The sequence below is a fragment of the Perca flavescens genome, chromosome 20, assembly GCF_004354835.1.
Source record: "Perca flavescens isolate YP-PL-M2 chromosome 20, PFLA_1.0, whole genome shotgun sequence".
NCBI classification, from domain to species: domain Eukaryota; kingdom Metazoa; phylum Chordata; class Actinopteri; order Perciformes; family Percidae; genus Perca; species Perca flavescens.
In genome coordinates, this window is record NC_041350.1 from 25,686,485 (window position 1) to 25,713,987 (window position 27,503).

The following is a 27,503-nucleotide window of genomic DNA, read 5'->3' on the forward strand; positions in this document are numbered from 1 at the left end:
CTGGAAAAAGCTGCGGAGTACAGACTTTAAGGACGCCTTGTTAAAGTCCCCTGCTAAAATATTTATCCCCTCCGGGTGATCACGCTGCAGTTTGTTCACTACGGTTAGCAGGTGAGCCAAACTTGTGCTAACGTTAGCATCGGGGGCTATGTAGACGGCAGTGTGCCGTTTTCGTGGTAAATAAAATGGCCTGTATATTACCGACAGGGCTTCCAGGTCAGGTGAGGTAATGGGCAAAATAATGGGCAACGATCCTGCTGTTGGTACTCCAATCATTATGCATAAAAATGCACAGTCCTCCTCCTCTGGTCTTGCTGGAGTTCTTGTGTGGATCCTGCCGGTAGGCGGGACCTCTAGAACATCAGTTAACATTAACCAGACCGGTTCTTTGTGAAAAAAAACAACGGCAGAGAGAAACAGACGTAACTAAACATGCTTGCTGTCTGGGAGTTCCGGGTGAACTCATGAAAGACGGTACCGTACGCTGGCTGTGGTGACGCCAGGCTTCAAAGCAACGGGCTGTGGGGTCCAGAAGACGTTTACGTTTTTGTACATCACGCTCTCTTTGCCCCCTCCACTCCACACCATAACAGAAAGTTGAAACTAAAAGAAAACACTAAAAGAAGAGAGTGACATGACGCGGTCATGTTATTTTTTCACACACCCACCCCGTGGTATCGACTTTAGTATCGAGTATTGTGTATTTTGTTGGTAACGGTACCAAATACTAGATTTTTAGTATCGTGACATCCCTCATGTACATACAGGATTTATGTTTGGTTTAAACAGTATGGTCAGAAATGACTGGAGCAGTCCTAAAAAGATTGTAAAAAAACGATTTTCATTCACTTAATGTAAAGTTAACACATTGTCAGGGCAAACTTAACATTCTAACAAAATAAAAAAAAGACTTCTGCTTTACTTGTAACTAAAGGACATACTCCAATTTACCGTTAACGCCTGGGTTTCAGAGTTCATTTCAGCGCTCTCTCATACTGTTTCCTGTCATAAGGTGGCAGTACAGTATGTCAGTGTGTGATGTGGTGTGTAGTGTCAGTTCAGGAGGAGGACAATGCATTATCACACCGCCTAGACTAAAAAAAAAAAGTTGGATTTCCTGATGGGAGGGTTTACCCAGCAATATTCAGTAGAACTGCAGTGATGAAAAACACAGTAGAGATAACAAGGTTCTAAAATTCAGTCTTTAAAACACAACAAGATGATCGTAGTCTACTGCATAGCCCTCAATGTCATACTGGTTTCAGGTAATGTACGTTTTCAAAACATTATCTCAAACTCTTGTGCTTTGACTTGTATGAGGACACACACTCATACGAATGTGTATTTTCTGTTGGTACTTTTTCCACAGGTTCCTCTCTCAGTGACAAAGTCTACCAGACTCCAGCTAATGTAATGTACAACGAACAAGGAAAAACAGCCAAAATCCACTGTTCACACAGTATTGACAGCTACAACCTAATCCTCTGGTACAAGCAATCAAACAGACAACTGCAGCTCCTGGGATACATGTATACAACCAGTGGAAACCCAGAGGCTGGTCTGGGTGTGAAGATAGAAGGGAGTGCAGCTAAAGACCAGACCTGCACATTAACAATTGAAAAACTCAGCCTGAACAGCAGTGCAGTGTACTTCTGTGCTGCTAGTTTACACAGTGCTACATATCACTGCTCCTCAGTACAAAAACCTCCTCATCACACTCATTCTTTATCTCTGTATTAAAGCTCACAGTGCCTCCGTGCACCTGGAATAAGCCTGTCTAACCAATGTCGGTCTCTCTTCTGATTAAGATCCAAAATTAGAATGGGAGGTCCTTTCTGTAGAGCGATGCCTTTAACCTCCCACCTCCCATTATAAAAAGCAGCCTCAGACATTCATCAGGTCTGCTGTGGCGGAGTCTCATGTTAACAGGATCACTATTATGACTCAAGTTCTCATTACATTTGTAGTCTCGTCTCTGTGGCTTCAAGGTACAAGGCTAAACATTAATATTTTTGTAAAGTGAAAGACAGATTTATTGTTATCCAGTGTATTTAATAACATGAAAACAGGCTGATGAAGACCTATAAATCAAGTCTCAAATTCTGACTATAAATCAGGGCTAACAAAGATTCAGTAATAGTAGTAAAAATCATTTGATTTTTTTTGTCTACATGCATAAAGATAAATCACCATTAGCATTAAAGAGAATCCAACATATTGACCTAAAAGTTAAAATATTTAACAAGGATTTTACACCCTGTACATTAATAATAACTTTTCAAAATGTACTAAAAGGAAAACCACTTGTATTTAAAGTTGTATTTTCTCCACACAGGTCAGTGCCAGGATGTGAGCCAACACCCTGAAATCAGTTGGAGTTATGTTTCCCAATCTGCAGAGATGAACTGCAGCCACAACAAAGATATTTCTCATAACCAGATGTACTGGTACAGACAGCGTCCAGGGGAGACCATGACCCTCGTTGTCTAAACAGTTGTTGGTGGACAGCCAGACTACGGGGGGGCTCCTCAAACCAAATATTCAGCCATCAAAGAAATCACTGAGAGCGGGGCTCTTACTGTGAAAGACTTGCAGCTTGAGGACAGCGCTGTGTACTTCTGTGCCGTCAGTAAACACAGTGATGTGACAAGTATGAGCAGCTGAACAATAACTGGTTGCCAACACATTTGGTGAGCGGATTAGGAACCAAATGTTTGCTTTGATATCGTTCCAGCAGGCGGCGCTGGAGTTCCAGAAATACTCTTCAGTTCAACACATGAAGCTCTAGGAAATATGATGTAGCAGGTTACAGAGGAGGGCATTAATAAAAGAGTCTAGTGAACTGTTGTTGGAGTCAAGCGCTTGGAGCCACTCAGTGTTCTGTGTTCATTCAGACAGACAGGAGGGCAACATGCCAACATTATTCCTTTTCTCTTGGCTCATTGGTAATTATTTTTATAACTCAGGAATACCACCTGATCTAAAGTTTCTATGTGGTTCATTCATTTTCTTTCCCTCTGTCTGTCTTCCTTTCTAGGGGTTTGTCTGGGTGATGAAGTCTACCAAACTCCTCCAGAACTTCTCAGAAGACCTGGAGACAAAGTCGAGCTGGTCTGCAGCCATGAAAGGAGCTACTTCAGTCATGCAGTGGTACCAGAAATCAGCTGGAAACCGAGCTCTGAAACGCATTGGACATGTGTATTACAGCAACATAGAGCAGGAGAAGTCTTTCAAAGAGCATTTTAACATCACTGGAGATATGAGTGGAGACGGAGCAAAGAACAGCTCTCTGGTTATATACAACCTGAAGGCCCCTGAGCACAGTGCGGTGGACTACTGTGCAGCTAGCAGGGCACACTGACTGAACATCCCCTCTCCGTTAGACAAAAACTCTCAACCAACTTTGATCAACATGTATGGTTTTGAATAAGAACCCCTCCCAGCCAGCTGCTCTTGATTCGCTGCCATCGTCTGTCAGACATTATACAGTGATGCCGTTTCATCTTCACTTCCTTTAACGTTTCAGTAGAGGCCTCAGTTGGATCTCCATCGCTCACAGGACAGGCTCACAATGACTTAAATACAATTAGATCCTAGAGTATGAACGTGGAAATGTATAACCTATCACAATAAATACGTTATTTCTTTCTCTGCCTAGGTGTGTGTCTGGGTCTTGATGTCCAACAGTCTCCCTCTGATCTCATCACCAAATCTGGAGACAAAGTGGAGATATTCTGCAGCCATGATAAAACTGACTACAGGGTGATGCTCTGGTACCAGCGCTCACCTGGAGACACGGCTATGAAACTCATTGGATATTTGTACTATAAAGCTGCCACAAAGGAAGAGCCATATAAAGAACATTTTAATATGTCTGGAGATTTGGGGGTTAATACAGTAAAAAACACCTCTCTAATCATCCAAGTGGTTGGACCTGAGCAGGGAGCAGTGTACTACTGTTCAGCTAGCAGAGCACGCTGACAAATATCCCCTCTGAACCTAACAAAAACTCCACACAGTTCTTTATCATCAGTGGTTTTGAATAAGACAAGCTCCCAGACACCTGCTACTGTGGTTGTATTTTGGTTTGATGCAATCAGACCGACATTAACTAATGTGACTGTTTATATCTCATCGCTCCAGTCTAATTCAATAAGGCACGTTATTTAAGCACAATTTATATATTCCACCAGTAGTCACACAAACTAGGGTTGTGCCAATGGACGATATCATCGTCCATCGTGATGGCTGGCCGACATCACGATGGAGAGCCACCATCGTGATGCCCCCCCACCCTGTCAAACACACTAATCCTAGTCACGGGTGCTGGACGGGAAATTGACAAGTGCGTCGGTCTTAAACTAGCAAAGACACAAAGACAAGACATAGGGCTCCTTAAGTGGAAGCTACTTTTTCCCCCTTTACGTGCAACCTATTTGTGAAAAAGACCATCGCTTTGAGCAGACTGGATTGGCTGTAGTGATACATTCTCTCTCTCTCTCCCTGTCAGCTGTAGCTCGCTCTACCTTCTAGTAACGTTGGACACAGCAGCCTCGAGTGAGAGAGAAAAAAAAGTGTTAAAAGTGGAACGCTATTACACTTTCCTTTCTCCCCTCATTGGACTAAGTTTGTCGACATTTATGAATGTACGTTAGCAACAGTAGGCTAATTCACGAGGGTGCTATTTTATGTGTGAGCTAATATTGCGCATCTGTCCATGTGCGCTGCAAGAGTTATGTTTCTGTTTATTGAATGCGTTATTCAGTGCAAACATAATCGAGAATGTAGTTTAAACTCAGTAATGATGGTATATTAGGTTATTACTGTCGCTCTGTTGAAGGCAAACGTCCCACTGTACTGTCGTTACGCAGATCACGGACATCTGATTGACTTTACTGCACCGTACTTAAGTGAAAGTAGGTCACGTTGTGAAACCTACCAGCAGGGCACCATTTACAGAGGGGCATTTAAATGTATCTCTAATTGTTTCTATGTTAACTGTTGGCCCATAGTACTAGAAAAAAATATCTATGTAAAGAGAGATGAGCTACCCCCCAGCACCGACGACGATATCATCGTCCATCACGATGTTTTACTGTAAACATCGTCAACTGCCAATTTAGGGGACATCGCCCAACCCTAACACTTTCTCATCACTACTTTATTTATATGAAAATTCATCAAGTTGCATGCAGGCATGAATACTGTATTTCATAATCCTATAGGGGCTGTGCTTTCTAAATAACCATAATCTGTTCAACTAGGGGTGTAAATCCAAGGGGGTAAGCTTCGCTTCAGAACTCGAGCCATCTGTGGCGCCATTTTGTTGCTAACTGGCCATCACCTCCTGTTAGCATTCCGCTGACCGCCATTTTTTTTTTACGTCACTTGACTGCGAATAACTTTACATCAGAAATGTTTGAAGACTCTATTTGTTGGAAGCTGCGCAGTAAAGCTGGCAATCACCGGAAAAGTGCTTCTAATAGCCTTCACTGGTCTCCGTCCAGAGCAACGGGGTCTATTGGTCCATTATATACTGTCTATGTGCAAATCACACGTTTTCTCACAGAAATTATATTGATTCTTCTTCAACGATATTTATTGATATCACACAGTCTGCCAAGATATGATTTGATTTAATTCAGGGGCCTGCGACCGATACGAGACAATAAGCCCATTTAACACAATCAGTTACATTTATATAGGTAGATTTACTAAAAGCAACTAAAATATGATTTGATTATTTCATTACTAAGCTCTTCCAGATATTTAAAGACAAAATACTCTTTTTAATAAAAAGAATATAAAGTGGCAATTTCAAAATAAAGGTGCATCTTAAAGATGATGATATGTATCAATATTTTCACTTTGTATCGATATTGGATTGATTGGACACGACTCCTTCCAGCCAGCTGCATTTACTTTGAAGTAAAGCAATATATCGATATTAAATCTATATCGTGATATGAGACTAGATATTGTCTTACATTTTGGATATCGTAATATGGCATAATTGTTGTCTTTTCCTGGTTTTAAAGGCTGCATTACAGTAAAGTGATGTCATTTCCTCAACTTACCAGACTGTTTTAACTGTTCTATTTGCCTTTACCCACTTAATTATATCCACATTACTGATGACTATTTATCAAAAATCTCATTGTGTAAATATTTTGTGAAAGCACACAATATCACTACAATATCGTTAGAGGTATTTGGTCAAAAATATCGTGATATTTGATTTTCTCCATATCGCCCAGTCGTAGTACATACAGGATTTATGTTTGGTTTAAACTAGTGCTATCAGTTAAATGCGTTAACGCCGTTAACGCAAACCCATTTTAACGGCGTCAATTTTTTTAATCTCGAGATTAACGTTCTTTTTGGCCTAGCAAACTTTGTAGTTTTTTTTCCACATGCTGTTGCAACAACTAGTAACGTTAGAAAAACTACAACGCAACACCGGATCTAGCTAGACCGGAAACTAAACAACAGGCACGCCGCACACACTTGTTTGGGCTTGTGAGCCGGCCAAAGAGTAGTAGCCCAACGTTACGTTTTGAGTGGATGGCGAGGGCGAGACGCCGAAATGGATGCCAATAAGATTCTGAATGGAAATGTTTACTGTTAAAAAGCCGTCGAGGGGGACAGTAGTTTCACGCACACACAGCCTGTACTCCACGGAGACAGCAGCCACACTGGAACTGCTGCAAAGTGCAAACGCTGTCTCATCAACCGGTGATCACTGGACATCAGTGAGTAATCAGAATTATTTACATAGGAGTTACTGCACACTATATTGACTATGTAGGACTGTGTTGTTTGTATCGGGTTATTTTTGGACTGTTTTTGTCATTTGGGACATTGTCCACCCCCTTTTCTGTCCAGGAGAATTGTTACATTCCTTATTAGAAAAATGTAAAGGTCACAAATGTCCTGCTGTGGCCTCTGGTTTTGGACCATTTTGTTTGTACTGTATAAGCAAAGTGTTAGTGTTACATCTCAGTTAGGTTACTTAAGTAAGGTACTGCACTGTATTGGGAATTTTATTCTTTTATTTTTGTATTTAATCTGCTTTTAATTTTTTTTTTTTTGTATGAATTGTTTTGATTCTGTATTAACTATTTTTAATTTTGTACTGAACTTCTAACTATGTTTTAATGTTTTATGTAAAGCACATTGAGTTGCACCCCTGCTGAAATGTGCTATACAAATACATTTGCCTTGCCTTTCTTGGAGGAATTGTGCAATAATGACAGATTCACACATTTTTCTTTTGTTTACAGTAAATAAATACTAAACAATTACAAATCTTAAAGTCAAGTTCATAAAGTAACTCTTTGCATTCATTTGATTCCCAATGAAGATGCACTGGTAATTGCTTTCCATTGTCAATATGTACTTAAAAACAGTTCTGAAATGCAAAAAAATACAATTTTATTCATGTGATAAAACATGCGATTAATCACGATTAACTATAGAAATTTGGCAATTAATCGCGATTTAAAAAAAAATGTAATTGTTTGACAGCCCTACTTTAAACAGTATGGACAGAAATGACTGACTGGAGCCGTCATAAATGATTGTAAATGATGATTTTCATTCACTTAATGTAAAGTTAACGCATTGTCAGGGATAGGGCTGCACAATTAATCACAAATTTATCGAAATCGCAATATGGACTAGTGCAATATCCAATTCACAGAGGGGCGCGATATTTGTTAAAGGCAAAATGTGTGTCAAACCATTCTAAATGAAGTATTGTGGTGCTGCAGAGAAGTCCCGGCCTACAGATCCTATCCTACAGACTACAGAAAACTTCTTTGTTTGGTACAGATCCTTGCAAAAAAAAAAATACACTATAATAATTTTATTTTTTTTAAGATTAATATTAGACAATGAAAATGAGAATAATGATACAAACACGATCATTCCCTTCAATATCGTCGATCATATTGTGATCGTAATATCAGTCAAAATAATCGCATTTTCCTCATATCGTGCAGCTCTAGTCGGGGCAAACTTAGGTCGGTTACACACTGGCTGCGTGGCGTGAGCGTGGCGTTTCTGTTGCGTGTCAGCTGCGTGGATTTTTCTATGTCTTTACACACCAGAAACACGTCTGACGCAGCACTGCTGCTAGCCTTGTCTGGACACATGTATCCCATTAATAAAATGAAATACCATGTTAAACATAAATATATACTGATTTGATTACAGCAAAGACAACGTCTGCAGTATTGACGGCGAAATAGGCTACAGAATATTTCGTTCTGTATTGACAGGTGCAATATTAGAAATATATATATTTTTTTTTTAATTACATTTATATCAGCATTTATATCAAAACCTAGAGGCTTTCAAACATCAGCATGTCTATTAATATGTATTTGTGTTTAAATGACAAACTTCTTTTTCTATTCTATTTTGCCTGGAAACGCTTCCAACACACTTGCGTGTCGCGTGACAAATAGGCGTCGGTTGTATTTCTACCATGCATGTGTTTTCGCCGCGCCTGTGACACGCCACGCAGCTGACACGCTCACGCGATGCATCCAGTGTGTAACGCCTGGGTTTCAGGGTTCATTTCAGGTCTCTCTCATACTGTTTCCTGTCATAAGGTGGCAGTACAGTATGTCAGTGTGTGGTGTGGTGTGTAGTGTCAGTTCAGGAGGAGGACAATGCATTATCACACCACCCAGACTAAAAAAAGTTGGATTTCCTGAAGGGAGGGTTTACCCAGCAATATTCAGTAGAACTGCAGTGATGAAAACGCAGTACGGGTAACAAGGTTCTAAAATTCAGTCTTTAAACACAACACGATGATCGTAGTCTTCTGCATAGCCCTCAATGTCATACTGGTTTCAGGTAATATACGTTTTCAAAACATTATCTCAAACTCTTGTTCTTTTACTTGTATGAAGACTCACACTCATATACAAATGTGCTTTTCTGTTGGTGCTTTTTCCACAGGTTCCTCTCACAGTGACAGAGTCTACCAGACTCCAGCTGATGTGTTCAACAAACCCAAAGAAACAGCCAAAATCCACTGTTCACACAGTATTGACAGCTACAACCAAATCCTCTGGTACAAGCAATCGGACGGACAACTGCAGTTCCTGGGATACATGTTTACAACCAGTGGAAACCCAGAGGCTGGTCTGGGTGTGAAGATAGAAGGGAGTGCAGAAAAAAACCAGACCTGCACATTAACAATAGAAGAACTCAGCCTGAACAGCAGTGCAGTGTACTTCTGTGCTGCTAGGTTACACAGTGCTACATATCACTGCTCCTCAGTACAAAAACCTCCTCATCACACTCATTCTTTATCTCTGTATTAAAGCTCACAGTGCCTCCGTGCACCTGGAATAAGCCAGTCTAACCAATGTCGGTCTCTCTTCTGATTAAGATCCAAAATTAGAATGGGAGGTCCTTTCTGTAGAGCGATGCCTTTAACCTCCCACCTCCCATTATAAAAAGCAGCCTCAGACATTCATCAGGTCTGCTGTGGCGGCGTCTCATGTTAACAGGATCACTATTATGACTCAAGTTCTCATTACGTTTGTAGTCTTGTCTCTGTGGCTTCAAGGTACAAGGCTAAACATTAATATTTTTGTAAAGTGAAAGAGATAGATTTATTCTTATCCAGTGTATTTACTAAATTGAAAATAGGCTGATGAAGACCTATACATGCAGTCTCAAATTCTGACTATAAATCAGGGCTAACAAAGATTCAGTAATAGTAGACTTAAGAGAAATTATTTGATTTTTTTTTGTTTACATGCATAAAGATAAATCACCATTAGCATTAAAGAGAATCCAACATAGGAAAATATTGACCTGATAGTTAAAATATTAGGATTTTACACCCTGTACATTAATAATAACTTTTCAAAATTAACTAAAAGCAAAACTACTTATATTTAAAGTTGTATTTTCTCCACACAGGTCAGTGCCAGGATGTGAGCCAACACCCTGAAATCAGTTGGAGTTATGTTTCCCAATCTGCAGAGATGAACTGCAGCCACAACAAAGATATTTCTCATAACCAGATGTACTGGTACAGACAGCGTCCAGGGGAGACCATGACCCTCGTTGTCTACACAGCTGTTGGTGGACAGCCAGACTACGGGGGGGCTCCTCAAACCAAATATTCAGCCATCAAAGAAATCACTGAGAGCGGGGCTCTTACTGTGAAAGACTTGCAGCTTGAGGACAGCGCTGTGTACTTCTGTGCCGTCAGTAAACACAGTGATGTGACAAGTATGAGCAGCTGAACAATAACTGGTTGCCAACACATTTGGTGAGCGGATTAGGAACCAAATGTTTGCTTTGATATCGTTCAGCAGGCGGCGCTGGAGTTCCAGAAATACTCTTCAGTTCAACACATGAAGCACTAGGAAATATGATGTAGCAGGTTACAGAGGAGGGCATTAATAAAAGAGTCTAGTGAACTGTTGTTGAGTCAAGCGCTTGGAGCCACTCAGTGTTCTGTGTTCATTCAGACAGACAGGAGGGCAACATGCCAACATTATTCCTCTTCTCTTGGCTCATTGGTAATCATTTTTATAACTCAGGAATACCACCTGATCTAAAGTTTCTATGTGGTTCATTCATTTTCTTTCCCTCTGTCTGTCTTCCTTTCTAGGGGTTTGTCTGGGTGATGAAGTCTACCAAACTCCTCCAGAACTTCTCAGAAGACCTGGAGACAAAGTCGAGCTGGTCTGCAGCCATGAAAGGAGCTACTTCAGTCATGCAGTGGTACCAGAAATCAGCTGGAAACCGAGCTCTGAAACGCATTGGACATGTGTATTACAGCAACATAGAGCAGGAGAAGTCTTTCAAAGAGCATTTTAACATCACTGGAGATATGAGTGGAGACGGAGCAAAGAACAGCTCTCTGGTTATATACAACCTGAAGGCCCCTGAGCACAGTGCGGTGGACTACTGTGCAGCTAGCAGGGCACACTGACTGAACATCCCCTCTCCGTTAGACAAAAACTCTCAACCAACTTTGATCAACATGTATGGTTTTGAATAAGAACCCCTCCCAGCCAGCTGCTCTTGATTCGCTGCCATCGTCTGTCAGACATTATACAGTGATGCCGTTTCATCTTCACTTCCTTTAACGTTTCAGTAGAGGCCTCAGTTGGATCTCCATCGCTCACAGGACCCAGGTTGATATTACAGTCAGCGACTTACACCTCAAACTCTAGGATACATACTTCGGAAAAGTAATCTATAAAAGGCGTTTGAGTAACGATTTTGAGCAAGTCAAAATGATCAGTTTTCTTTTTTTCTGTTGCCTAGCAGGTAATGACTTAAATACAATTAGATCCTACTGTATGAACGTGGAAATGTATAACCTATCACAATAAATACGTTATTTCTTTCTCTGCCTAGGTGTGTGTCTGGGTCTTGATGTCCAGCAGTCTCCCTCTGATCTCATCACCAAATCTGGAGACAAAGTGGAGATATTCTGCAGCCATGATAAAACTGACTACAGGGTGATGCTCTGGTACCAGCGCTCACCTGGAGACACGGCTATGAAACTCATTGGATATTTGTACTATAAAGCTGCCACAAAGGAAGAGCCATATAAAGAACATTTTAATATGTCTGGAGATTTGGGGGTTAATACAGTAAAAAACACCTCTCTAATCATCCAAGTGGTTGGTCCTGAGCAGGATGCAGTGTACTACTGTTCAGCTAGCAGAGCACGCTGACAAATATCCCCTCTGAACCTAACAAAAACTCCACACAGTTCTTTATCATCTGTGGTTTTGAATAAGAAAAGCTCCCAGACACCTGCTACTGTGGTTGTATTTTGGTTTGATGCAATCAGACTGACATTAACTAATGTGACTGTTTATATCTCGTCGCTCCAGTCTAATTCAACAAGGCACATTATTTATACTTGCATCTTTATTGGAGTTTTATGGGAACAACAACAGACAGTAGTAGAAAGAAAAATAAAACAAATACAAATACCATACATTGAACCCAATCAAAGGGAGGCCAAGGAGGAGGTATCTAGTACAGTTGAAACAAAATAAGTCAAATTGTGATCTTCGGAATCACTGATCAATACACCACACATATACCGTACTTCTACCATCTTTTGTGTAAGTTTACCAATCAGTAGAATCTCATCAAGTTAACACACAGTGCATAGTTCTATTGGGAGGAACAGTTATGCAGTCTCTAGAGCCAGAAAATGAACCAATTTTCTCAATTTTTCCTTAAATGATGATTCTCTTAACCTTATAGAATAGGTCAATTTTTCCATTATAAAAATACTTTGAGTTATACTTGTCCATTGCTGTTGATCTGGGATGCTCGATTTGAGCCAAAGTCTAGTAATAGCCTTCCGGGCCGCCTGATAATAAAATCTTGGTTAGATAGTGGTCCTCCTTCCGCACACATTCTGTAATGTTTCCAAGAAACATAACTTTACATTCCTTTGGTATAGTGTAAGCCAACACCTTCTGTAATGTATTAACGATATTCCAAAATGGTTGAATTTTAGGACATGTCCAGAAGATGTGTGTGTGGTTTGCGTCCCTGCTACCACAGACTCTCCAACAGTCTTGAGGTATCCCAAGTTGCTTACTCTTCAAATAAGGAGTGATGAAATACCTCATAAAAACACTTCCAATTAAATTCTCTCCACTGCTGGGAGTTGGTGGAGGTCTGGAGTAGACAGCATGTTTGATACCATTCATCCTCCGTGAGGACAACCTTTAATTCACATTCCCATTTTGCTTTTCAAGTTCTCTATCGGACTCCGATAGAATTTAGACACGATCTTATTAGATCTTTGTTGAGAAGCACCACACATTATTTCAATAAGAGGGTTTGCCACGTCAGAAGGAATCCCCTTAATTTCTTTGCAGTAATAATCTCTCAACTGTAAGTATCTGAATAAATCATGGTTATTTAGATCAAAACTATCCTTTAGCTCCTGAAAACTCTTCATCTTGTTGTTTTTAATAGCTATACAGAAAGCAGTCAGGCCCTTATTCATCCAATCCTTAAAAGTCCCGTCATAAATAGCCGGCTTAAAAAGGCACGTTATTTAAGCACAATTTATATATGCCACCGGGTAGAACACAAACACTCTACTTTATTGAAAGGAAAATACATCAAGGTGCATGCACGTTTTCTCACAGTAATTATATTGATTCTTCTTCAACGATATTTATTGATATCACAATGTCTGCCACGATAGGATTTGATTTACGAGACCATGAGCCCATTTAAATTAAAGACCATCTTCTCTTTAATAAAAAGAATAAATATAAAGTAAGAATTTCAAAATAAAAGGTGCATCTTAATGATGACGATCTGCATTGATATTTTCACTTGGTATCGATAATATTGGATCCTTGAGGATTGAGTCCATATATTGATCTAGATCAATGTGTCGTTACTAGGGTTGGGTACCGAAACCCGGTTCCACTATGGAACCGGTTCCTATGTAAACGGTAGTTTTCGGACGCAAACTTTGGTTCCGACTGAAATATTTTCCCCCTGTCGCTCTGGACAGCGGCAGACTTTTTTTCTTTCTCCCTTTTCTGCCGAGTGGCGCACGTGCCCGCTTGCGGTGTGAAGCGCGTGTCCGCGCTATTCTTGGACATGCACTCTACAATCCCTGGTGATAGACGGCTTTTATACACGCTCCGAAACGGACTTTCTCTGTAGTCTACAGTTAGCTAGCTACCGTAGATTAAGGCTACTTTTAAAATGCCATATTTTCCCTCTGGGCTCACCACAACAGACGTAAAAGCATATTAACCATTCACTGCACGGGATAGCTAGTAAACATATTACACTTGCTCTGCTAGTCTATGGTTCAGGACAAGACCCTGTAGCCTGGTGGTGGGGGAGGCAGGACAGCCTCCCCAAATTGTCTGCCCTTTCAAACTCATACCTGGGTGTGTACAGACCTCTTGGACACCATCTGAGAGAGTGTTCTCCTGTGCCATAAGTCAGGAGAGGTGTAGTATCTTGCCAGAGAAGGAAAAATATGGTCATTTTTCTGCCAAAGAACTGCTAAAGTTTGAAGCTGGTTGGCATACCAACCCAACATTTATTTAGTTGTTATTGTTAATAGTGGAGCTGTTATTTGTTAAATTATTGTAGTTATGCGTTAGGTGACTTAGGTTACCTATTATATATTTAAGTACTTTAAAACGTTTATATATTGTTCAATTTAAAAAAAATTCTATTTTAAAAAAACTCCATAAAAAAGCCTTTTATGTCATTTTTCAAGAATCGGTTAATTTTTTAATAATCGGTCGTTTTAAAAGTACCGGTTTGGCATCGGAATCGTAAAAATCCAAACGGTACCCAACCCTATTTGTTGGGGGGGGGGGGAATTCCTCCCAGCCAGCTGCATTTACTTTGAAGTAGAGCTGGGAAATATATCCATATTCTATCGATATCGTGATATGAGACTAGATATCGTCTTAGATTTAATTCGTAATATGGCATAAGTGTTGTCTTTTCCTGGTTTTAAAGGCTGCATTACAGTAAAGTGATGTCATTTTCTGAACACACCAAACTGTTGTAACTGTTCTATTATTTGCCTTTACCCACTTAGACATTATATCCACATTACTGATGATTATTTATCAAAAATCTCATTGTGTAAATATTTTGTGAAAGCACCGATAGTCAACACTACAATATAGTTGCGGTATCTATAGAGGTATTTGGTCAAAAATATCGTGATATTTGATTTTCTCCATATCGCCCAGCCCTAGTACATCCATTTATTTATTTATTTATTACAGGGACAGTGCATATTAATAAACATTTCTGTCAATATGCCAGAGCTAACCAGAATGCTATTTTTCATCTGCAGTCCCTAGACAGATGGTAAAAGTCACCCTAAAAGAAAGTAAAATTACATATTTACATAATAATCAATTAAAATACATTTAGTAAAAAGTACTATTTAGCTAAAATGTACAATAGAAACATAACAGACCAACAATCAGACAAACATCAGATAAAGACATGAACACCTGCACACACACAAGGCAAAAGAAGCCAGCAGGGGGCAGCGAGAGCAGGTCAAGAAATTAATGGTAATGTTGACAGTTCTAATTATCAATAAGCCATTTCTTAAACTGGATCTTGAATGTACTGTATGGGTTTAGATTTCTGATGGTTACGGGGAATATTTGACCATGTTTTCCCAGTTAAGTAAATCTGTGTTTTTGTAATATTGGACAATGATGAAAAATGCTTGGTTTGATGTCCAGGATTTTAACAGTTTGTTTGTGAAGTGATTGCAGAGGTTTCAGAGATGTAACACTAGCTTGTGACCAAACGGGTAAACAGTAAGTGATATGTGAGACGATCATAGAGTACATGTACATTTTTGCTGCCTGTGTGGACATTTGATGGCAAATGTATCTAAAGTTGGTGAGGTTGAATTTGATTTGATTACAGTCCCTTTTTACATGTAAATGACAACTTTGAATCAATTAAAACCCCCAGAGATTTGTATTCTGACACGATCTGCAGCCTTTCCCCCAACACTAAAACATCCGGCTCAACACTGCCGTTTCTGTGGGACTTGGAGAAGAACATTGCTACCGTTTTTGATGTGTTCAACTGCAGCCAGGATTTAGGTTTGGTTTGGTACAGATCCTTGCAAAAATCACACCATAATAATTTTAATATTAGTCAATGAAAATGAGAATAATGATACAAACATAAAAGTGCACTGCTTCCTCCATTAAAGCCAAACTTCTGCTCTACTTCTAACTAACAGACAAACTCAAATGTACCGTAACGCCTGGGTTTCAGGGTTCATTGCAGGTCTCTCTCATATTGTTTCCTGTCATAAGGTGGCAGTAGGTCAGTGTGTAGTGTGTAGTGTCAGTTCAGGAGGAGGGCAATGCATTATCACCCCACCCAGACTAAAACAAAGTTGGATTTCCTGATGGGAGGGTTTACCCAGCAATATTCAGTAGAACTACAGTGATGAAAACACAGTAGAGATAACAAAGTTCTAAAATTCAGTCTTTAAACACAATAAGATGATCGTAGTCTTCTGCATAGCCCTCAATGTCATACTGGTTTCAGGTAATGTATGTTTTCAAAACATTATCTCAAACTCTTGTTCTTTTACTTGTATGAGGACTCACACTCACACTCATGTGTCTGTTCTGTTGGTGCTTTTTCCACAGGTTCCTCTCTCAGTGACAAAGTCTACCAGACTCCAGCTAATATGTACAACGAACAAGGAAAAACAGCCAAAATCCACTGTTCACACAGTATTAACAGCTACAACCGAATCCTCTGGTACAAGCAATCAAACGGACAACTGCAGCTCCTGGGATACATGTTAGCAACCAGTGGAAACCCAGAGGCTGGTCTGGCTGTGAAGATAGAAGGGAATGCAAATGAAGACCAAAACTGCACATTAACAATAGAAGAACTCAGCCTGAACAGCAGTGCAGTGTACTTCTGTGCTGCTAGGTTACACAGTGCTACATATCACTGCTCCTCAGTACAAAAACCTCCTCACAGCTGTGTTCCTTCCTCAGTATATCATTACTCAGATCTGTATGCTGAGCCAGTGGTGTGTAAAAGCTAGTTACCATGAGTTATATGCACAATGACACCACCCACCTAAAGACCTGGGAGGGTTTACTCAAAGAGGAGGCTGGAAATACTCAGTTAGTACAACTGCTTCATTCATTGCGACAACAAATTGATGTTCCTATTTTGATCTAGATTTTCCAAAACCACCCAACACTCAGAAATAACACACAATGATCATCACATTCCTTTCTATTACTTGTACCTCTATTCTGGTTTCAGGTAACGTACTCACAATAGTTTGAAGAGATTTTAGATCAAGTTCTAAATTTGTAAAGATGTGCTTGTGTACAGCCAGTCTCACATACTGCTACTGTTTCAGATGTGTTTTGCATTATTATACATTTAAAATTAATCCAGCCGTGTTGATGCTCATGTTCCATTTTGTCTGATGCATCCTTTTTCCACAGGTTCCTCTCTCAGTGACAACATCCACCAGACTCCAGCTGATGTGTTCAACAAACCTGATGAAACGTTAGAAATCAACTGTAGACACAGTATTCAGAACTACAACCGAATCCTCTGGTACAAGCAATCGGACAGACAATTGCAGCTCCTGGGATACATGTTAGCAACCAGTGGATTCCCAGAGGCTGGTCTGGGTGTGAAGATAGAAGGGAGTGCAAATAAAGACCAAAACTGCACATTAACAATAGAAGAACTCAGCCTGAACAGCAGTGCAGTGTACTTCTGTGCTGCTAGGTTACACAGTGCTACATATCACTGCTCCTCAGTACAAAAGCCTCCTCATCACACTCATTCTTTATCTCTGTATTAAAGCTCACAGTGCCTCCGTGCACCTGGAATAAGCCTGTCTAACAGTCTACTCTCTTCTGATTAAGATCCAAAATTAGAATGGGAGGTCCTTTCTGTAGAGCGATGCCTTTAACCTCCCACCTCCCATTATAAAAAGCAGCCTCAGACATTCATCAGGTCTGCTGTGGCGGCGTCTCATGTTAAAGGGGTGATAGAACGCAAAACTGATTTTACCCTGTCATAGTTGAATAACGACAGTTTAGTGGGTAAATAGGACATACATATGAGCTCAAAATCCCATTGACACCCCTTTACTATGAAAATCTCATATTTTGAAACTGCCGCTGAAAACGGGCGAATCTCAACAAAGCTAGTTGTTTACGTAAGCATCTCAAAATCCGGAACCTTTGTCACAGCCGTGGGTGTATTAAGAGAACGGTCACGCCCCAACATTTACATAGGCTACACAACTGACCTGAGATCAGGTAGTCTTCTGAATCTAGGTCACGCAAATCTCGGCTATTCCATTACAAAATTCACTTCTGAAACTTTATGTGATAAATCAACTATGTAAAGCTCAAATATGGGCCGTTTTACAAAAATGTATGTCTAAATGCAAATTTTGTCCGACTATATATGTCGGACTTCTGCGGCCAGTGCTGCCTGGGTTGCTGCCTCGCCGCCCAGCCTGCCTTCATTCACAGACCCCGGCCTGCTGTGAGCTTGATTAAGCTCCGTTACGGCTGGCAACCCACAGCACTTCATACCCGCGCAAAGTCACCGTTTCGTGGGCTAATGGACTACTAAACGCCGGTGCTCTGACAGAGCTCCAGGGCCTGCAGTTCCCCTCTTCCTAATGCCAGGTGTGTGTGAGTGAGAGCGCGGTCAACAAGCTTGTTACGCCAGCAATCTCTTACCACAGGTTCCAGTTAATCTTATAATGTGTGTAATTATGATGTGTTGAGTTATTTAAACAAACGATTGGTGAAATACACGCCTCTTGTCTGCGAGTCTCATTGATAGAGCCTGCGGCTGGATGTGATAGAGCCTGCGGCTGGATGGAGCTAGCTAGCCTCCTCTTAGAATTCCTCTGGAATTCACAAAAATTCATTAACTTGAAATCGGACACCGTTGTTAGCTTTATAAGACATTTAGTTAGATGTTGTATAACTGGCGTGACGAAATTCAAACTGTAAATATACTCGGAATTACGCCGAAAATGAAGCTAACTATCCGTGATTTGTAGCTACACACAGCTAGGATTCGCCTGACGAAATTCAAACTGTAAATATACTCGAATTACGACCAAAAATGAAGCTAACTAGCCGCAATCTTGTACACACAGGATTGTAAGGACAGTCGCAGCTAACGAAACCCTTACAGTTCACAAATATTCATTAACTTGAAATCGGACACCGTTGTTAGCTTTATAAGACAGTTAGATTTTGTGTAAGTGGCGTGACGAAATTCAAACTGTAAATATACTCGAATTACGACCAAAAATGAAGCTAACTATCCGTGATTTGTAGCTACAGTCGCAGCTAAGGAAACACCTAGCTAAACTTCACAAATGTTAATTAACTTGAAATCGGACACCGTTGTTAGCTTTATAAGACATTTAGGTATATGTTGTATAGCTAAGTGGCGTGACAATGTGTGTAACATGTGGTAAGAGTCGAGATTGCTGGTGTAACAAGCACGCTGACCGCGCTCTCACTCTCACACAACGGGCCATTTAGCTAGCAGGAAGAGGGGAGTTACAGGCCCTGGAGCTCTGTCAGGGCTGCCAGCCTAACGGAGCTCACAGCAGGCCGGGCTCTGTGAAGGAAGGCTGGCCGGGCGGCGAGGCAGCAGCACCACCGCTGAAGTCCGACACACAGTCTTACTATATTTGCAATTAGCCATCAATTTTCGTAAAACGGCCCATATTTGAGCTTTATATAGTTGATTTCTCACATAAAAAAGTCTCAGAAGTGAATTTGGTAATGAAACATTGCAGTGTCTGGAATATGAGATCCTGTCGCTTCTCTAATGTGTGTATTGGGGATTCGCTCAACCAATCAGCGTGCATCTCTAATGTCCGCGTATGGCAATTCGCTCAACCAATCAGCGCGCAGCTCATCTAAATATTCACGAGCATACCATATTTGGAAGAAAAGCTCTTGTTACAAATAGGGCCAAAACACAGGGATGCATAAGGGCCAATAAAATATCAACCAGGCCATTTTCAGCCCAACCAATGTTGCATACCCCATTAGGAGACCATAAGGAACAGTGTGAAATACTCTATATAATAATTCTATCACCCCTTTAACAGGATCACTATTATGACTCAAGTTCTCATTACATTTGTAGTCTCGTCTCTGTGGCTTCAAGGTACAAGGCTAAAAATGAATATTTTTGTACAGTGAAAGAGATAGATTTATTGTTATCTAGTGTATTTACTAACTTGAAAACAGGCTGATGAAGACCTATACATGCAGTCTCAAATTCTGACTATAAATCAGGGCTAACAAAGATTCAGTAATAGTAGTCTGGACACATGTATCCCATTGATAAAATGAAATACCATGTTAAACATAAATATATACTGATTTGATTACAGCAAAGACAACGTCTGCAGTATTGACGGCAAAATAGGCTACAGAATATTTCGTTCTGTATTGACAGGTGCAATATTAGAAAATAGTTTTTTTTTTATTACATTTATATCAGCATTTATATCAAAACCTAGAGGCTTTCAAACATCAACATGTCATTTATTAATATGCATTTGTGTCTAAATGACATATAAACATCTTTTTCTATTCTATTTTGCCTGGAAACGCTTCCAACACACTTGCGTGTCGCGTGAAAAATAGGCGTTGGTTGTATTTCTACCATGCACGTGTTTTTGCCGCGCCTAAGACGTGCGTGTCAGGCAGGCAGTGTGTAAGCTCTAACCTGTTAACATGGGAGCCGAAATATAAAACGGACACGCCACACAGCTGGCACGCTTGCGCGATGCATCCAGTGTGTAACGCCTGGGTTTCAGGGTTCATTTCAGGTCTCGCTCATACTGTTTCCTGTCATAAGGTTGCAGTACAGTATGTCAGTGTGTGGTGTGGTGTGTAGTGTCAGTTCAGGAGGAGGACAATGCATTATCACACCACCCAGACTAGAAGCTGGATTTCCTGAAGGGAGGGTTTACCCAGCAATATTCAGTAGAACTACAGTGATGAAAACACAGTACGGGTAACAAGGTTCTAAAATTCAGTCTTTAAAACACAACAAGATGATCGTAGTCTTCTGCATAGCCCTCAATGTCATACTGGTTTCAGGTAATGTACGTTTTCAAAACATTATCTCAAACTCTTGTTCTTTTACTTGTATGAGGACTCACACTCATATACAAATGTGTATTTTCTGTTGGTTCTTTTTCCACAGGTTCCTCTCTCAGTGACAAAGTCTACCAGACTCCAGCTAATGTAATGTACAACGAACAAGGAAAAACAGCCAAAATCCACTGTTCACACAGTATTGACAGCTACAACCAAATCCTCTGGTACAAGCAATCAAACGGACAACTGCAGTTCCTGGGATACATGTATACAACCAGTGGAAACCCAGAGGCTGGTCTGGGTGTGAAGATAGAAGGGAGTGCAAATAAAGAGCGAAACTGCACATTAACAATAGAAGAACTCAGCCTGAACAGCAGTGCAGTGTACTTCTGTGCTGCTAGTTTACACAGTGCTACATATCACTGCTCCTCAGTACAAAAACCTCCTTATCACACATTCTCTTATCTCTGTATTACAGCTCCTCACATCTTATCAGGTGGCAGTATATCTGGGTGTAGGGGTAGTCGATAGGGCTGGGATGATATGCCTTTGTCCCGACTCGATTCTTTGACGATATATAAGTGCCGATTCGATTTGTATTGCGAATATCATTTATTGCGATTGTAGAAGTACTGTGGTTAGATAGTATGGAGTGTTGCGGTTTTCTTTTCCTTCTTTAACAGAAGTTGAAGCATACACTTCTAGAGACAATATATTCAGAGACATTTCCAAAAATAAATTGTTTCCTAAGAAGAATGCACATTGCATCGTCAGTCAGTCAGTCAGTCAGTCAGTCAGTCAGTCAGTCATTTATTAGGGCCCGAGCACCGAAGGCCCTATTGAAACTGAAGGAATTATTGTTTGTCTTTCTTTCTCTTTCTTTCTATTCTTTTTCCCGTCAAATGAATTGGCTTTTTGAGGGGCTTAACATATTCAAAAACTCACCAAATTTGGCGGTCGCATCAAGTCTGGTGAAACTTTACATATTTTAAGGGTTTCCGGAATAGGCGCACAAAAATGGCTCGCTAGCGAACCCTAGAAAGTTAAAAAAATTGAGCCCCTGCAGTGCGTTTAACGTAGACTCACGAAACTTGGTATACATATGTAGCATGTCAAGATGTACAAAAAAAACGTCATGAGAGCCATACCCTAAACCCAACAGGAAGTCCGCCATTTTGATTTCCAAGTTCGAAATTAGTGTGATTTTGGCCATTTCCACATGTCGTACTTTAACAAACTCCTCCTAGAGATTTCATCCGATCAACTTCAAACTCGGTCTGTGCCATCTTAAGATGTTAAAGATGAAAAGTTGTTAAAAGAAAAACTTTTCGTCAGACGGTGTGGGCGTGGCGGCCATTTTGAGTGTTTAGCGATGAACAAAGAAGTTGTTGTAACTTCAGTGTACGTTGTCGTATCTGCCCAAAATTTCTAATGATTGACAAGGGTCCAGGCCTGAGGACACCTACAGGCCAAAATTGACTTCCGGTCATAGCGCCCCCCGCTGGCAACATAGCAAAATAAAAATACACAATACATACGTGAATCGTTTTTTACCCCCACCCTAGTAGTCAACATGATGGTTAAGAATGTAAAGAGGAGGAGGATCCACTATGACACCACCCACCTAATGACTTCATGAGGATCTGCTGACAGGAGGGTTTACTCAAACAGGAGGTTGGAAAGACAATGATTCACAGCAACAAGATTTTGATCGTGTGTATTGTTCAATATAACCAAACACTTGGAAAACAAAATGATCATCTTATTCCTCAGCATTACTTTGAACACAATTCTGGTTTCAGGTAATATCAAAATCATTTCTTTTCAAGTTTTCAACAAAATCCGTTTACAAAACTCCGACACTGCTGCAATGTAAGCTGTCTTAGTAGATTTTTTTTTTTAAATGTCTTACATTAGTTCATTCAATTCACCAGGGTTTATGCTCCTGTTGTATTAAGTCTGATGCTTTTTCCACACGTTCTTCTCTCAGTGACAAAGTCTACCAGACTCCAGCTCATGTGTTCAACAAACCCAAAGAAACAGCCAAAATCAAATGCTCGCACAGTATTGACAGCTACAACCTAATTCTCTGGTACAAGCAATCAAACGGACAACTGCAACTCCTGGGATACATGTATACAACCAGTGGAAACCCAGAGGCTGGTCTGGGTGTGAAGATAGAAGGGAATGCAAATAAAGACCAAAACTGCACATTAACAATAGAAGAACTCAGCCTGAACAGCAGTGCAGTGTACTTCTGTGCTGCTAGGTTACACAGTGCTACATATCACTGCTCCTCAGTACAAAAACCTCCTCACAGCGGTGTTCCTTCCTCAGTATATCATTACTCAAATCTGTATGCTGAGCCAGTGGTGTGTAAAAGCTAGTTACCATGAGTTATATGCACAATGACACCACCCACCTAAAGACCTGGGAGGGTTTACTCAAAGAGGAGGCTGGAAATACTCCGTTAGTACAACTGCTTCATTCATTGCGACACCAAATTGATGTTCCTATTTTGATCTAGATTTTCCAAAACCACCCAACACTCAGAAATAACACACAATGATCATCACATTCCTTTCTATTACTTGTACCTCTATTCTGGTTTCAGGTAACGTACTCACAATAGTTTGAAGAGATTTTAATTAAAGTTCTTAAATTGTAAAGGTTGGCTTGTGTACAGCCAGTCTCATATAGTGCTGCTGTTTCAGATGCTGTTTGCATTATTATACATTTAAAATTAGTCTGGTTTTTAATCCAGCCGTGTTGATGCTCATGTTCCATTTTGTCTGATGCATCCTTTTTCCACAGGTTCCTCTCTCAGTGACAACGTCCTCCAGACTCCAGCTGATGTGTTCAACAAACCTGATGAAACGTTAGAAATCAACTGTAGACACAGTATTCAGAACTACAACCGAATCCTCTGGTACAAGCAATCGGACAGACAACTGCAGCCCCTGGGATACATGTTTACAACCAGTGGATTCCCAGAGGCTGGTCTGGGAGTGAAGATAGAAGGGAGTGCAAATAAAGACCAAAACTGCACATTAACAATAGAAGAACTCAGCCTGAACAGCAGTGCAGTGTACTTCTGTGCCGCTTGGTTACACAGTGCTACATATCACTGCTCCTCAGTACAAAAACCTCTTTATCTCACTGATTTTGTATCTCTGTATTAAAGCTCACAGTGCCTCCGTGCACCTGGAATAAGCCAGTCTAACCAATGTCGGTCTCTCTTCTGATTAAGATCCAAAATTAGAATGGGAGGTCCTTTCTGTAGAGCGATGCCTTTAACCTCCCACCTCCCATTATAAAAAGCAGCCTCAGACATTCATCAGGTCTGCTGTGGCGGCGTCTCATGTTAACAGGATCACTATTATGACTCAAGTTCTCATTACATTTGTAGTCTTGTCTCTGTGGCTTCAAGGTACAAGGCTAAACATTAATATTTTTGTAAAGTGAAAGAGATTTATTGTTATCTAGTGTATTTACTAACTTGAAAATAGGCTGATGAAGACCTATAAATGAAGTCTCAAATTCTGACTATAAATCAGGGCTAACAAAGATTCAGTAATAGTAGACTTAAGAGAAATTATTTGATTATTTTTATGCATAAACAGGGCTCGACATTAAGGCTTGTCCGCGACAAGTGGATTTTTTGTAGGGCAAGTGGAAGAGAAATTTACTTGTCCCACTGGACAAGTTAAAACTCAAACAAACTAAAATGCCATGTTAGTTCACGTCATGTGCCACTCATTACGTCTATGTTACCGATTTGAAACGATAATTGAAATGCCTGCGCTTCTCTCGGATGCTCCAAAAACGGATGTTAGAGGCAACCTAAACATTGCCGCATGTTACGCTAGTTAACACTACACTCAACAGCAGGTAACGTTAGCCTATCGTTAGCTAGCAGCTGGAGTAAACAGTTAAAATGCTGACAGCTAGTGGTTGTTTTTGTCGTTTAACAGGAACTTACTGGTGAAATAAGTTATTTTTATAAGTTATTGTTGTTACATTTTTAATAAATCATTTAAATTTCCCTTAGCAATAAACAAGCCGTTCTATAATGTCGTTTTTTTTTTGCTCCTTTTTGAACAAAAATAATAAAAACAATATGCAGATTAAATATCAGGTAATAATCAACTGTAAAGTAGCTACACCTTTTTAAAAGGATCCTTTCGGTAACTCAGCCTCTGCCGGGTAGAAATTTGTGAAATTGTATAAAAAAAGTTAACACCAACATTTAGTGGCAAATTCCATTGTTATGTCTACAAAATTATTTTAGATATAGTAGAAGTTCAAGTATCCACTACTTCTGGTCAAAATATTGATTTAGTATCTCAGAATATAAACTAAGAATCTCAAAGTAATGAGAAAATGTCAAATATTGACTTAGAATCTCAATATATTGGCTTAGTATCTCAATATATTAATTTATCTCAAAATATTGACTTAGTATCTCAATATTGACTTAATATCTCACTATATTGTTCAGTATCTCAATATATTGATTTATCTCAAAATATGGACTTAGTATCTAAATATATTGACTTATCTCAAAATATTGACTTAGTATCTCAATATATTAACTTAATATCTCACTATATTGATTTAACTCAAAATATTGACTTAGTATCTCAATATATTGACTTAGTAACTCAGAATATTGACAAAGAATCTCAAACCAATAAGAACATTTAAAATATTGACTTACAATCTCAATATATTGACTCAATATCTCAAAGTATCTACTTAGTATCTCAATATATTGACTAAGTAACTTAGAATATTGACTAGGAACCTGAAAGTAATGACAAACTTTCTAATATTGAATTAGAATCTCAATATATTAACTTCTGCACACCGGCAGGCAACATATTACTTTGTATTATGGAGTCTGGAGATCCTTTTTTCTTGTTGAAGGAAATCAACCTGGGGCACGTTTGTTTCTACTGTTTCAACAGAATTGTATTAATGTTGATAGTGTTTGGATGCTTTCAATGGTTTGTTCAAATTCTGCATTAGCAAAACACTATTTCTTTTATAAAATGATGAATATTTACCCGGACAAGTGACTTTTATGCATGGACAAGTGAAACGTAAATGTACTTGTCCGAAGGACAAGTGCCTCAAAAAGTTAATGTCAAGCCCTGCATAAAGATAAATCACCATTAGCATTAAAGAGAATCCAGCATAGGAAAATATTGACCTGATAGTTAAAATATTAGGATTTTACACCCTGTACATTAATAATAACCTTTCGAAATTAACTAAAAGGAAAACTACTTATATTTAAAGTTGTATTTTCTCCACACAGGTCAGTGCCAGGATGTGAGCCAACACCCTGAAATCAGTTGGAGTTATGTTTCCCAATCTGCAGAGATGAACTGCAGCCACAACAAAGATATTTCTCATAACCAGATGTACTGGTACAGACAGCGTCCAGGGGAGACCATGACCCTCGTTGTCTACACAGCTGTTGGTGGACAGCCAGACTACGGGGGGGCTCCTCAAACCAAATATTCAGCCATCAAAGAAATCACTGAGAGCGGGGCTCTTACTGTGAAAGACTTGCAGCTTGAGGACAGCGCTGTGTACTTCTGTGCCGTCAGTAAACACAGTGATGTGACAAGTATGAGCAGCTGAACAATAACTGGTTGCCAACACATTTGGTGAGCGGATTAGGAACCAAATGTTTGCTTTGATATCGTTCCAGCAGGCGGCGCTGGAGTTCCAGAAATACTCTTCAGTTCAACACATGAAGCTCTAGGAAATATGATGTAGCAGGTTACAGAGGAGGGCATTAATAAAAGAGTCTAGTGAACTGTTGTTGGAGTCGAGCGCTTGGAGCCACTCAGTGTTCTGTGTTCATTCAGACAGACAGGAGGGCAACATGCCAACATTATTCCTCTTCTCTTGGCTCATTGGTAATCATTTTTATAACTCAGGAATACCACCTGATCTAAAGTTTCTATGTGGTTCATTCATTTTCTTTCCCTCTGTCTGTCTTCCTTTCTAGGGGTTTGTCTGGGTGATGAAGTCTACCAAACTCCTCCAGAACTTCTCAGAAGACCTGGAGACAAAGTCGAGCTGGTCTGCAGCCATGAAAGGAGCTACTTCACAGTCATGCAGTGGTACCAGAAATCAGCTGGAGATGAGCTCTGAAACGCATTGGACATGTGTATTACAGCAACATAGAGCAGAAGTCTTTCAAAGAGCATTTTAACATCACTGGAGATATGAGTGGAGACGGAGCAAAGAACGGCTCTCTGGTTATATACAACCTGAAGGCCCCTGAGCACAGTGCGGTGGACTACTGTGCAGCTAGCAGGGCACACTGACTGAACATCCCCTCTCCGTTAGACAAAAACTCTCAACCAACTTTGATCAACATGTATGGTTTTGAATAAGAACCCCTCCCAGCCAGCTGCTCTTGATTCGCTGCCATCGTCTGTCAGACATTATACAGTGATGCCTTTTCATCTTCACTTCCTTTAACGTTTCAGTAGAGGCCTCAGTTGGATCTCCATCGCTCACAGGACCCAGGTTGGTATTACTGTCAGCGACTTACACCTCTAAAACTCTAGGATACATACTTCGCAAAAGTAATCTATAAAAGGCGTTTGAGTAACGTATTCATTTTTAGCAAGTCAAAATGATCACTTTTCTTTTTTTCTGTTGCCTAGCAGGTAATGACTTAAATACAATTAGATCCTACTGTATGAACGTGGAAATGGCTTCATTTTAAATGTATAACCTATCACAATGAATACGTTCTTCATTTTCTCTGCCTAGGTGTGTGTC

General features: G+C 40.1%; 2 long non-coding RNA genes and 7 gene segments (V, D, J or C); all 9 read left to right on the forward strand.

Moving 5' to 3' along the window:
- Window positions 1–1,183: 1,183 nt before the first annotated feature.
- LOC114547172 (T cell receptor beta variable 16-like) lies at window positions 1,184–1,781 on the forward strand. The segment is given in 3 exon segments: window positions 1,184–1,265; window positions 1,370–1,695; window positions 1,743–1,781. Coding segments are annotated over 3 exon segments (411 nt in total).
- A 133-nt stretch (window positions 1,782–1,914) lies between these two features.
- Window positions 1,915–2,435, forward strand: LOC114547198 (uncharacterized). The gene is made up of 2 exons (XR_003691118.1): window positions 1,915–1,988; window positions 2,336–2,435. It is a non-coding gene; the product is annotated as an uncharacterized LOC114547198 (long non-coding RNA).
- A 6,317-nt stretch (window positions 2,436–8,752) lies between these two features.
- On the forward strand, window positions 8,753–9,379 carry LOC114547173 (Ig kappa chain V region 3381-like). The segment is given in 3 exon segments: window positions 8,753–8,865; window positions 8,971–9,293; window positions 9,341–9,379. Coding segments are annotated over 3 exon segments (408 nt in total).
- A 102-nt stretch (window positions 9,380–9,481) lies between these two features.
- LOC114547174 (T cell receptor beta variable 6-6-like) lies at window positions 9,482–10,274 on the forward strand. The segment is given in 2 exon segments: window positions 9,482–9,586; window positions 9,946–10,274. Coding segments are annotated over 2 exon segments (378 nt in total).
- Window positions 10,275–10,465: 191 nt separating this feature from the next.
- On the forward strand, window positions 10,466–11,656 carry LOC114547199 (uncharacterized). Its single transcript, XR_003691119.1, has 3 exons — window positions 10,466–10,553; window positions 10,646–11,310; window positions 11,401–11,656. It is a non-coding gene; the product is annotated as an uncharacterized LOC114547199 (long non-coding RNA).
- A 4,327-nt stretch (window positions 11,657–15,983) lies between these two features.
- Window positions 15,984–16,612, forward strand: LOC114547175 (Ig kappa chain V region 3381-like). The segment is given in 2 exon segments: window positions 15,984–16,098; window positions 16,203–16,612. Coding segments are annotated over 2 exon segments (456 nt in total).
- A 4,002-nt stretch (window positions 16,613–20,614) lies between these two features.
- Window positions 20,615–21,224, forward strand: LOC114546404 (T cell receptor beta variable 16-like). The segment is given in 3 exon segments: window positions 20,615–20,693; window positions 20,800–21,102; window positions 21,190–21,224. Coding segments are annotated over 3 exon segments (384 nt in total).
- Window positions 21,225–22,375: 1,151 nt separating this feature from the next.
- LOC114546405 (T cell receptor alpha variable 36/delta variable 7-like) lies at window positions 22,376–23,906 on the forward strand. The segment is given in 3 exon segments: window positions 22,376–22,495; window positions 23,508–23,789; window positions 23,878–23,906. Coding segments are annotated over 3 exon segments (360 nt in total).
- Window positions 23,907–24,055: 149 nt separating this feature from the next.
- On the forward strand, window positions 24,056–26,417 carry LOC114547191 (T cell receptor beta variable 6-6-like). The segment is given in 2 exon segments: window positions 24,056–24,123; window positions 26,017–26,417. Coding segments are annotated over 2 exon segments (378 nt in total).
- The last annotated feature ends 1,086 nt before the right edge of the window (window positions 26,418–27,503 follow it).